Source organism: Aquarana catesbeiana, linkage group LG06, assembly GCF_042186555.1.
Source record: "Aquarana catesbeiana isolate 2022-GZ linkage group LG06, ASM4218655v1, whole genome shotgun sequence".
Taxonomy (NCBI): Eukaryota; Metazoa; Chordata; class Amphibia; order Anura; family Ranidae; genus Aquarana; species Aquarana catesbeiana.
In genome coordinates, this window is record NC_133329.1 from 263,352,373 (window position 1) to 263,366,036 (window position 13,664).

Below are 13,664 nucleotides of genomic sequence, written 5' to 3' on the forward strand. Positions count from 1 at the left end.
TAAAGATGCAGCAAGAAATAGTTATTTACCCACTGTGACCCAGGCGGACCTCATTGGTAAAAGGTTCGTTGCGAAGGGCTACCCGGAAGAGTCGATTAAGAAACATATTCAATCAGTGCAAACAATGGACAGAAAACAAATGATCCATGAACATAAGAAAGTACAATCTATTGTAGAAGCACCTACTCTAGTTCTTGATTACAATGTTCAACAAAAGGATGTAGAAAAAAAATCATTAAAAAACATTGGCATATTTTAAAAGGGGACAAACACCTACAAAGAATTTTACCTGATAAACCAACTATTGTTTATAGAAGAGCTCCAACATTGAGAGACCTAATTGTCAAAAATGTAGTAGAACCACCTCCTAAAAATAAATTTTCCTTTTTCACTGGAAAGGGTTTCTATCCCTGTAAATACTGTTTTGCCTGTCAACATGCAAAAAAATTTCAAGGCAAAAAGAGTGAATTTCAAGCAATTAATACAGGTAACATTTACCAGATTAAAGACTTCATCAACTGCCACACAAAAGGAGTCGTCTATGTCCTACAATGCTCATGCAAATTGCAATATGTAGGGATAACTAAAAGAGCACTAAAAGTGAGGATTAAAGAGCACGTCCAAAACATTATGAAAGGCTGTCCAAAGCATAATGTATCTAGACATTTCGCCCTAGCACATAACAATGATCCAACTGAATTAATGTTTTGGGGTATTGAGAGGTACAATAAATCATGGAGAGGAGATCATAAAATCAGAACCCTCAGTCAGAAAGAGTCTAAGTGGATACATAAAATGAGAACACTTGCACCTTTTGATTTGAATTGTTTTATTAGTGATTATTAATTTAAACTGTTTTCTATCTGATGTAAACCTCATATTTCATTTCCGGTGTGCATTAATCAGCCAAAAGTTTATTATACAAATTAATTTCCCTTCTATTATCAAGAAAGTCTACTGCCACTAAAACCCTCAGTTACTCATATTTAAGCGTTATTATATGATATTTAAAAAATAATTTTTTAATATTTTAAACATTAAATCATTTGTTTTTATTTTTAATTTTAATCTTATCAGGCTATTAATTAAATTACTATTTTATTTTTATTTTATTTTAATTTTCACAAATACATTTCATTGTCCTGCGGGCGGGTCTCGCATGGATTTGTCAGTTTTTTGGAGCTGGTATTTGTTTATATATTCAACACGTCGGACTGTCATTTAATACACATATGTTTGACCCCTTACGGCGACCCGACGCTCTGGATTCTCTATTCACGATTGGATTACCCTCTCTCTAATTCTAATAAACCTATTCAAGGTATTCAATTAACTTTATTTTAGTATTGATAGTCATTGATCATATGGAAAATGCCGCCGTCTTGCTATTACTAATGAAATGTTTGGCCTTCAACAAAATGGCGGCTTGTCCATTTCCTGTCTGCATGATATAAATAGACTGATATTCTAGCCAATCCAGTTCCCTGAGGAAGTCATGTGGTATGACGTAACGCATAGGACGAAGTATCTATCGCGGACTGGTAGTGACATACGAGGTGCCGTGGAATGCCATCTTTTGTTCAAGTTTGGCATGCTAGCTGCTGCTACAGTTTAAGTGGATATTTTTATTCAATAAATTTTGGTATCTTCGTTATTACACTATTGGAGGCTCACTTATTTTTCATATGGATTGCATCAACGTTCGGAAGGGGATGTATCATAGTAGCTGGCTTACACTACCATTCATCCTGGATGTAGGATTGAGACTATTCCCTAGTGGATTCATTAAGGCATATTACTTATGCCTTTAAGGTGAGAGTTCTGAGAGCACATAGTGGTGGAGAGCATATCACAAGTCACGAGATCAACAATCAACACCCTGTTTTCTTTTATATCAATTGTTGGACTTTTTTCACTTATATATCACTATATGGTTTTTTTACTATCTCATGTCACATGATGATTTATCACTGTGTATTAGTCACACTTTATTATTAGGTTTTGCGCAAAATCACTTGAATATTTATATATATCTTTTTATTTGCTTCAGTGAATGGTGTTCACGTTTTGATTTTGCAGCATTTCTACACACAATTAATATTTAGGTTTCATTATAGTAGCGCAATAGTCCCTTTACAGAGAACCCAAAAATCACTGTGGCTGAGCTCCAGAGATGCAGTCGGGAGATGGGTGAAAGTTTTAGAAAGTCAACCATCACTGCAGCCCTCCACCAGTCAGGGCTTTATGGCAGAGTGGCCCGACGGAACTCCTCAGTGCAAGACACATAAAAGCCACATGGAGTTTGCTAAAAAACACCCGAAGAACTCCAAGATGGTGAGAAATAAGATTCTTTGATCTGATGAGCCCAAGATAGAACTTTTTGGCCTTAATTCTAAGAGGTACATGTGGAGAAAACCTGGCACTGCTCATCACCTGTCCAATACAGTCCCAACAGTGAAGCATGGTGGTGGCAGCATCATGCTGTGGGGGTGTTTTTCAGCTGCAGGGACAGGACGACTGGTTGCAATCGAGGGAAAGATGAATGCGGCCAAGTACAGGGATATCCTGGACGAAAACCTTCTCCAGAGTGCTCAGGACCTCAGACTGGGCCGAAGGTTTACCTTCCAACAAGACAATGACCCTAAGCACACAGCTAAAATAACGAAGGAGTGGCTTCACAACAACTTCGTGACTGTTCTTGAATGGCCCTGACTTAAACCCAATTGAGCATCTCTGGAGAGACCTAAAAATGGCTGTCCACCAACGTTTATCATCCAACCTGACAGAACTGGAGAGGATCTGCAAGGAGGAATGCCAGAGGATCCCCAAATCCAGGTGTGAAAAACTTGTTGCATCTTTCCCAAAAAGACTCATGGCTGTATTAGATCAAAAGGGTGCTTCTACTAAATACTGAGCAAAAGGTCTGAATACTTAGGACCATGTGATATTTCAGTTTTTCTTTTTTAATAAATCTGCAAAAATGTCAACAATTCTGTGTTTTTCTGTCAATATGGGGTGCTGTATGTACATTAATGAGGAAAAAAATGAACTTAAATGATTTTAGAAAATGGCTGCAATATAACAAAGAGTGAAAAATGTAAGGGGGTCTGAATACGTTCCATCCCCACTCTAGATAAATGAAAAAAAATTATTTCACCATCTTATGTTAATTCAGTTTGGCTGTATACTTGTTCCAGGTCAATGACTGGACGTATTGGAGCCAGAGACAGCTAGGTATTTAGCATTTTCATTAGGAAGTCAGCAATAGCAACTAACATACAACTCTCAGGCAGCCCACAGAGGAGTCATTTTTTTTGGTTAAATGAAAAAACCTGATTCAATGCCTTCATCCACACACTGGAGGTGGATGGGGGCATCTTCCATGCTGAGCTATTGTATTTTGATAGCAGGGAGACTTCCCTGCTGTCAGAATACACTGATTGTTGATGCAGGCTATAGCCTGCAGCGTTGATCAAGCGGGGAAAATTTGACAGGGCAGTTGTAGAGAAGCTGATTGGTAGATCGACCTCTGTACAACTTCCCTGCCCATACATGGATAAAAATGTTCCCGATCCCTGCTGAACAGACTGAATTTAGATCCATGTATGGCCTGCTTCAGTAAAAATTATATTTAAACCAGACACCAAATGGTTTGTTGCATGCAGATTCCTGAGTATACACCTGTAGACTGAATTCCTTTTTCATAGAAATCTTGGCAGCTGAGCTGATATAGCAGATTATAACTTCACCCGAAATGTTGTTGTCATTATTTTTCAAACTCTAAATGAATGCAAAACTGATATTTTAGTTGCGTATTGATATTTCTTGTCTTAAACTTCCATTGATTTTTTTTTTCTATCACCTTGAAACTTCAGTTATAAAATATCCCTGTCAAACTTCTTGTCCCCATTACTGTGTTTTATTCCTTCTGCTGCATTATATAATGTCAACTATAGAGGAAGCTACTTCATGGAACCAAAATGTAAATATAAATTTTGGGTGGATTATGGACAGACTCATATACCTATAGACTACTGTATAAGCACTATCAATAACCTCATTGGTTACATCACTGATAAACGTTTCGTAGTGAATGATTGCTTTTGTTTTTGCCAGGCAAGTATTTTAACACCAAATCCAATAAACATTAACCACTTCAGCCCCGGAAGGATTTACCCCCTTCCTGACCAGAGCACTTTTTACAATTTGGCACTGCGTCGCTTTAACTGCTAATTGCGCGGTCATGCAATGCTGTACCCAAACGAAATTTGCGTATTTTTCTTCCCACAAATAGAGCTTTCTTTTGATTGTATTTGATCACCTCTGTGGTTTTTATTTTTTTTGCGCTATAAACGCTGAGAGGCATGTTGAGACCATTGAATATTAATTTTTTTGCCCCAAGTGATTGAATAATGACAAAAAAAAAAAAATTACAAAAAGTTGTCACTAAATGATATATTGCTCACACAGGCCATGGGCATATGTGGAATTGCACCCCAAAATACATTCAGCTGCTTCTCCTGAGTACGGGGATACCACATGTGTGGGACTTTTTGGGAGCCTAGCCGCGTACGGGGCCCCGAAAACCAATCACCGCCTTCAGGATTTCTAAGGGCGTAAATTTTTGATTTCACTCCTCACTACCTATCACAGTTTTGAAGGCCATAAAATGCCCAGATGGCACAACCCCCCCCCCCCCCAAATGACCCCATTTTGGAAAGTAGACGCCCCAAGCTATTTGCTGAGAGGCATGTTGAGTCCATGGAATATTTTATATTTTGACACAATTCGGGGGTAAAGTGACACATTTTTTAAATTTTTTTTTTGCACAAAGTTGTCACTAAATGATATATTGCTCACACAGGCCATGGGCATATGTGGAATTGCACCCCAAAATACATTTAGCTGCTTCTCCTGAGTATGGGGATACCACATGTGTGGGACTTTTTGGGAGCCTAGCCACGTACGGGGCCCCGAAAACCAATCACCGCCTTCAGGATTTCTAAGGGTGTAAATTTTTGATTTCACTCTTCACTACCTATCACAGTTTCGGAGGCCATGGAATGCCCAGGTGGCACAACCCCCCCCCCCCCAAATGACCCCATTTTGGAAAGTAGACACCCCAAGCTATTTGCTGAGAGGCATGGTGAGTATTTTGCAGCTCTCATTTGTTTTTGAAAACTTTGTGACAAAAAGTGAGGTCTGCAAAATACTCACTATACCTCTCAGCAAATAGCTTGGGGTGTCTACTTTCCAAAATAGGGTCATTTGGGGGGATTTTGTGCCACCTGGGCATTCCATGGCCTCCGAAACTGTGATAGGCAGTGAAGAGTGAAATCAAAAATTTACGCCCTTAAAAAGCCTGAAGGTGGTGCTTGGTTTTCGGGGTCCCGTACGCGGCTAGGCTCCCAAAAAGTCTCACACATGTGGTATCCCCATACTCAGGAGAAGCAACAGAATGTATTTTGGGGTGTAATTTCACATATTCCCATGGCATGTTTGAGCAATATATCATTTAGTGACAACTTTGTGCAAAAAAAAAAAAAGAAAAATTTGTCTTTTTCCAGCAACTTGTGTCACAATATAAAATATTCCATAGATTCGACATGCCTCTCAGCAAATAGCTTGGGGTGTCTACTTTCCAAAATGGGGTCATTTGGGGGGGTTTTGAACTGTCCTGTCATTTTATGCACAACATTTAGAAGCTTATGTCACACATCACCCACTCTTCTAACCACTTGAAAACAAAGCCCTTTTTTTTTTGCAAGAAAATTACTTTGAACCCCCAAACATTGTATATTTTTTAAAGCAAATGCCCTACAGATTAAAATGGTGGGTGTTTCATTTTTTTTTCACACAGTATTTGCGCAGCGCTTTTTCAAACGCATTTTTTGGGGAAAAAACACACTTTTTTACATTTTAATGCACTAAAACACACTATATTGCCCAAATGTTTGATGAAATAAAAAAGATGATCTTAGGCCAAGTACATGGATATCAAACATGACATGCTTTAAAATTGCGCACAAACGTGCAGTGGCAACAAAATAAATACATTTTTAAAAGCCTTTAAAAGCCTTTACAGGTTACCACTTTAGATTTACAGAGGAGGTCTACTACTAAAATCACTGCCCTCGAACTGACCTTCGCGGTGATACCTCACATGCATGGTGCAATTGCTGTTTACGTTTGACGACAGACCGACGCTTGCGTTCGCCTTAGCGCGCGAGGGGGGGGGGGGCAGGGGTGCTTTTTTTTTTTCTTTATTATTTTTTTGCTTTTTTATCTTATTTTTAAACTGTCCCTTTCATTTTTTTTTTTTTAATCATTTTTATTGTTATCTCAGGGAATGTAAATATCCCCTATGATAGAAATAGGTAGTGACAGGCACTCTTTTTTGAAAAAATTGGGGTCTATTAGACCCTAGATCTCTCCTCTGCCCTCAGAGCATCTGACCACACCAAGATCGGTGTGATAAAATGCTTTCCCAATTTCCCAATGGCGCTGTTTACATCCGGCGAAATCTAAGTCATGAAATGCTCGTAGCTTCCGGTTTCTTAGGCCATAGAGATGTTTGGAGCCACTCTGGTCTCTGATCAGCTCTATGGTCAGCTGGCTGAATCACCGGCTGCATTCTCAGGTTCCCTGTTGAGGCAGGAGAGCCAGAGAAAAACACGGAAGACGGTGGGGGGGGGCATTCCCTCCCACTGCTTGTAAAAGCAGTCTAGAGGTTAATTAGCCGCTAGGATTGCTTTTACATGTAAGCCGACCGCTGGCTGAAAAGAATGATACCAAGATGATACCTAAACCTGCAGGCATCATTCTGGTATAACCACTCACAGTCGTGAATGGCATACCCGAAGACAAAAAAATGGTTAACAATAAAACACAGTTAACGGTAAAGTATAAAAAATTGCATACCTGAAAAGCAAAAACATAATAACAATAAAACATTGCAGAATAGAATACAGTAAAAAAGAGCAGAACAATAAAGAGAGAATAGAGAGAGAAAGAGAGAACAATGAAACAACAACTAATTTTTTTTTATATTATTTTTTTTTTTTGTGTTTTTTTTTTTTTTTTTTTTTTACACTTTTTTTTGTAACTAACTTTTATAACTGTAACCGGTTCCAGGTTCGGGTCTCTCAAAATGCGATGGCATCTTGGGAGACCCTGTGAAAGTGTGCCTAGTCTGTGCAATGCTGTACCCTACGCTAATACTCAACTAGTGTATAGTAGCATTCAAAACATTCACCAATGCAAAGACCAGGATTGTCAGGACAGGATGGACAATAATAGCGGGTGTCACCTCTATATCCGCGCTTGCTGCAGACATGACATCTTTTTTGGGGGGGGGTCGTTGGGTAAGGGTACTCGGGAGGACATAAAGAAAATGCCTCTCATGCAGCCGACTGCATTTGGTTGGGGATGTGAATGGGGGAAGTAAGGGTGCTGCAGAAGTGGTGGGTTCCCAATTAGGATTGGCGAATGCAGCAGGAAGGGCATTATGGGCACGACGGGCCTGTTTGTCTTCTTCTTGGTGGCAGCGGGACACTACTTGTGCTTGCCACCTCACCAGCTTGAACTGCACTTATGGGACTCGCCACATCACCAAGTGTTACTGCAGTGCTGGTTTGACTACGACCGGGGTGTACTAGGCCGCTGGTGCTTGTCAGTTCACCAAAACGCTACCAAAAAAACTGTTAGCGATCGCAGAGATCAGGCCTGACTCTGTGAACGCTGCAGTTATGCGTTTAGTGTTTTGTAAGTGACAGTGATTGATCGATACTGCACTTGGGTGGGCTGGGCTGGGCCGGGCAGAGGGGCAAAACATAGGTGCTAGCAGGTATCTGGGCTGATCCATTTTGGAAAGTAGACGCCCCAAGCTATTTGCTGAGAGGCATGTTGAGTCCATGGAATATTTTATATTTTGACACAATTCGGGGGTAAAGTGACACATTTTTTAAATTTTTTTTTTGCACAAAGTTGTCACTAAATGATATATTGCTCACACAGGCCATGGGCATATGTGGAATTGCACCCCAAAATACATTTAGCTGCTTCTCCTGAGTATGGGGATACCACATGTGTGGGACTTTTTGGGAGCCTAGCCACGTACGCTACCAAAAAAACTGTTAGCGATCGCAGAGATCAGGCCTGACTCTGTGAACGCTGCAGTTATGCGTTTAGTGTTTTGTAAGTGACAGTGATCGATCGATACTGCACTTGGGTGGGCTGGGCTGGGCCGGGCAGAGGGGCAAAACATAGGTGCTAGCAGGTATCTGGGCTGATCCTGCTAACACTGCGTTTTTGGGAACCCTAAACTGCTGGGGACACTAGTATAGATCTGATTGGATCAGATATTGATCCGTTCAGATTTTATACCACTAAGGGAGGTGTACAGTGCGTGCGTGGGTGTTAGCGGTACTGGCACTAACCTGACGCTGCCTGGGGCTGGTGCTTGCCAGTTCACCAAAATGCTACCAAAAAAACTGTTAGCGATCGCAGGGATCAGGCCTGACTCTGCGAACGCCGCAGTTATGCGTTTAGTGTTTTGTAAGTGACAGTGATCGATCGATACTGCACTTGGGTGGGCTGGGCCGGGCGGAGGGGCAAAATGCAGGTGATAGCAGGTATCTAGGCTGATCCTGCTAACACTGCGTTTTTTGGGAACCCTAAACTGCTGGGGACGCTAGTATAGATCTGATCGGATCAGATATTGATCCGTTCAGATACTATACTACTAAGAGAGGCGTATGCTGCGTGCGTGGGTGTTAGCGGTACTGGCACTAACCTGATGCTGCCTGGGGCGACGCATATCACCGCCGGGCGATCAGGGGGCTAATCCTTTATTGGGTAATAAATGGCGGGTGCCCTGACACTATAAAAGATAAACGAACTAACCAGCGTCACCCGTAACAGTTATATGGTGATCACTGGTGAAAGGGTTAACTAGGGGGCAATCAAAGGGTTAAAACCTTTACTACGTAGTATATGGGGGTCCCTGACACTATAAAACGCTGACGGCGAACCTAAATATTTACCTCCCTAACTAGCGTCACCAGTGACACTAATACAGCGATCATAAAAACTATCACTTAGTGACACTGGTGACGGGGGGTGATCAAGGGGTTAAAACTTTATTAGGGGGGGTTAGGGGGGTACCCTAGACCTAAAGGGGGCTAACACTAACTGCCCTACCACACTAACTGTCACAAACTGACACCAATGCAGTAATCAGAAAAAAAAAAACTGCTTGGTGTCAGTGTGACAGGGGGGGGGGTGATTGGGGGGTAATCGGGGGGGATCGGGGGGTAAAGGGGGCTGTAATGTGTGCCTGGCATGTTCTACTGTGTGTGTGTTTTACCATCACTCGGATGTCTTCTCTCCTCGGCGTCGGAACGGAAAATACCGAGCCGAGGAGAGATGACATCACTTCCTCTGCTGCTGTTTACCATACAGCAGCAGAGGAATGATCTCATTGGCCAGGAGCGATCGCGAGGGGGGGGCCACGAATGGATGGCCTCCCCCTCACCTCCGATTGCCGGGGGACAAATGCCGACCGCCTCGGGCACCGGTACAGGTACGTGATTCTGCCTGCCCATGCCATTCTGCCGATGTATATCGTTGTGAGGCGGTCGGCAAGTGGTTGAAGCATATCTAAACCCCAAAACAACATAATAAATTGCAGCTTACCAGTCCTTTGCTGTAGCATGGGTGCTCAACCTGTGGCCCTCCAGCTGTTGCGTAACTACAAGTCCCATCATGCCTCTGCCTCTGGGAGTCATGCTTGTAACTGTCAGCACTTTGCAATCCCTCATAGGACTTGTAGTTCCTTAACCACTTGCCGACTGGCTCCTGTACATATACGTCAGCACTTTAAAGATGGATATCTCGGTAACGGCAGCAGTGATCGGAGCAGATTCGCCACGAGATCACCGTTATCGGCGGCAGGAGAGGGGCCTCCCCCTCTCCCACCGCTCTCTCCCGCCCTCCGCCGCTTACCGGAGCCGTCGGCAGGGGCGGAGGCGATCGGGTCCTATCCGTGGCCAGGTATGGAGATGAGTGAGGGGAAGATGACCCCCACCCGTCTCCATACCATAAAACCATAAATACCATGTCAAAACGTCACTTCTGCTCATACGTCTTAAAGGGCCATTTTTTTTTTGTCACTTTTTTTCAAATGACAATTTTTTTTTTTTATTGCATTTAAGTCCAAATATGAGAGCTGGGGACTTTTTGACCCCAGATCTCATATTTAGGAGGACCTGTCATGCTTTTTTCTATTACAAGGGATGTTTACATTCCTTGTAATAGGAATAAAAGTGACCTAATTTTTTTTTTTTTAAACAGTGTAAAAATAAATAAAATCAAGTAAAATAATCAAGTAAAATAAATAAAATAAAATTTATCCCGACGAGCTTGCGCCCTGTCCTGAGCGTGAGTTGCGCCCGCATATGAAAACGGTGATTAAACCACACACAGGTAACGCCGCAATCGTTAGAGTGAGAGCAATAATTCTAGCCCTAGACCTCCTCTGTAACTCAAAACATGCAACCTGTAGAATTTTTTAAACGTCGCCTATGGCGATTTTTAAGGGTAAAAGTTTGACGCCATTCCACGAGCGGTCACAATTTTGAAGCGTGATATGTTGGGTATCAATTTACTCGGTGTAAAAAAAAGTGCACTTGTAAGACCGCTGCGCAAATATGGTATGACAAAAAGTATTGCAATGACAGCCATTTTATTCTCTAGGGTGTTAGAAAAAAAAATGTATAATGTTTGGGGGTTCTAAGTAATTTTCTAGCAAAAAAACTTGTTTTTAACTTGTAAACACCGAGTCTGAAAAAGAGGCTTGGTCTTTAAGTGGTTAACAGCTGGAGGGCCACAGGTTAAGCATGCAAGCGTGTAGTGGCTGCATCGGTTTTCTTTTTTCAGACTCCTTTCCTTTATTTTAATTAGTGATCCTGCAAGTAACACACTTCCTGTTCCTTTGAACGTGTTTGTCTTGGTTCATTTGTATTACATGATGGGTTGATGGGACTAGTAATTTACACAAAAAAGAAAAATGTCTTTGTGGTTTGTTTTAAGTTTAAAGAAAGTAACAAGGGCACCACATTTATGGCAAGATAAACAAGTAATTTCTGTATTTGCTGAAAATGCTAACATAAAAAGTGAAAACCAATGCAGCCACCACACAAAGACTGGTAAGCTGCAATTAATAATTTTCTTTTTGGGATTTAGATATGCTTTAACCATTGTTGAATGTTTTCTTCTTCAGTTATGTACATTTTGCTGTACAACACAGTCATGTTGTAGTATAAAGGTTATACTACTAATTGAAAAAAAGACTAAATATTGAGAATAAAAATAATCTGAATAAGAAACCCTAATAAACTACATTGATACTCACATTTGCATAGTACTCCATTACTAGCAGATATTCCAGACGTCCATCTGAAGTCACCCTCTCTTCAGCCACAATGAAGTGAGCAATGTTATCATGTTCCAACAAAGGAGTGCGGTATATACTCCTTTCATTGATATAATTCTGCCGATTGTTGAAAGAAAAAACTTTCACAGCCACTGGACGCTCATCTAGGGATCCTTTGTATACTGACCCATATCGACCACGACCAATAACCTAAAAAAAAAAAAGTCAAACATAAGTTCACAAGTACAGTATACATGGCAGTATCATGGGTTTAAAATGTAACTGGTCACAAAGACATCAGAACGATGACTTTTCCTTTTCAAAATGTAAGATGCGTGCACTATACATCCTCCAGCTTGTGTGCTAGCTAAGCCGTTGCTTAGGTACCTCCATTCATAGATGGCTCAAGAACCCTACTCCATCTTCAAAGTATTTCTAGGCAAAATTTTACTTCCTTGCCTCTGTTCCCTAATTTCATAATCTATTCAGTGCCCTATCTGTGCCTACCCTATACTCTCTATTATTTGCTGTTTCACTTCCTATAGTGTCATCTGTACCAAAAGTCACCAATGTATTCCCCTGGCCCAGTAGGGCCCAGCACTGCTCCCTTGCTAAACTTAGTAAATCAGCTTTCTATGGTACAGCAACAGAATCTCCTTGAAAATACTACTTTTTTTTTCATAAGCTGACATTAGGTCACTTTAAATTATTAATGGCCAAATTCTTTCCCTGACCTCAGCAATAATATTCTTCATAGCACACCATACCCATTTCTGCCTACTAGCACATACTTCCAGATTTTCTGCCTGCCACTGCCTTTGCTCTATTTCTGTAAACATCTTATTAGACAGTCAGTACATCATCATGTGCAGGGATTATGACAAGGAACTGGCATATAGACTAAAGCCTCATGCACACTAGCAGGGCTCAATGAATAAAAACTGACAGCTCAGGAGGAGCCGCTGTACTAACTATCCAATGCTAGTACAGCGATCTCCCCTGCTGTTCTATTGTGATCTCCCCTGCTGTTCTATTGTGATCTGACAGGGGGCTCCCCCCCCCCCCCAGAACACTCTGGTCAAAGCTCTTAGCCATTGGCTGAGAGCGCTGATTGGAAACCGATTGGCAGACATTTTCCAGTCATGCCCCTTCGACAGAAGTTGTCCGAACAGAGGGCTTCTGTCGGACCAGCTGCAGTACACATTCCGTCCAACATTCTGCCTGTGTGTACTAGGCTTAAGCCTAGTACAGACCGCTAGTTTTTTTTTGTTCAACTCAGCAGGCTGAACGAAAAAAAAACAAAACCTGACAGCTCTGGTTGGAGCCGTTGTACTAACAATCCAATGTTACTACAGCGATCTCCCTTGCTGTTCTATTGTGTTCTGACAGGGGGACAGCCCCCCCGCCAGAACACTCCAGTCAGCGCTCTCAGCCATTGGCTGAGAGTGCTGATCGGGAGCTGGTCGGGACACCTTTTATAGCCACGCTATAGCAGATCCTTGTCTACATTATGTCTGTCCAAGTGGTGCAGCTGTAAAATTAAATGTACAAGTAGTACAGGTATGACTTTTTATGGAGTATATAAAAATGCTGGTAGGTTAATTGGATCCTGTCTAAATTGTCCCTAGTATGTATGAATGTGAGTTAGGGACCCTTAGATTGTAAGCTCCTTGAGGGTAGGGACTGATGTGAATGTACAATGTATATGTAAAGCGCTGCGTAAATTGATGGCGCTATATAAGTACCTGAAATAAATTAGAAAAAAAATAAATATAGAATTCACATGACAAAGTGTATTTTGAACTTTGTCTCAAAGTGAGACAAGGGTAGTCTGGGAGTGGCATAAATCTTGCTAAGTTTTGAGGCCAAAGGAAACACTAACATAAAAGGTTCTTCAGCTTTCTGAGTTAATTTCTTTGGAGATTGAAATGCACAGATTTTTAAAAATCCCACTATAGGAAGCAGAACTTACCTTAACGAGGAGCCAGGAACACTTTTATTTTAAGTAACGGCCACAGCAACAGTGATGTTATGCCATAATTACCTCCAAACTGGGTGAAAGAACCATGGAAAAATGCTGCAAATATGTCAGAGAGATGGGCTTTCTCCATCTCTAGGACTCATGTGCCTGTGACAGGATGGAATCAGTACTCCATCTGTGGAACTTGTAATTTGTTTGCAATCTGTATCTGCGGATGTGCGGCTGGCTGGCGCAGTATTAGTGTGAATG

The 13,664-nt window shown here is 41.6% G+C and overlaps 1 protein-coding gene across 2 annotated transcripts in view; it reads right to left on the bottom strand.

Moving 5' to 3' along the window:
- Positions 1–13,664, bottom strand: part of BMPR2 (bone morphogenetic protein receptor type 2) — a 304,173-nt gene that overhangs the window by 62,695 nt on the left and 227,814 nt on the right. For both annotated transcript variants that reach the window (XR_012244982.1, XM_073633288.1), the window contains exon 6: positions 11,414–11,644. Coding sequence is in view for 1 of the 2 variants with exons in the window: in XM_073633288.1 (XP_073489389.1) it covers positions 11,414–11,644 (231 nt within the window). In the remaining variant the exon portion in view is untranslated. The remainder of the gene's footprint in view (positions 1–11,413; positions 11,645–13,664) is intronic.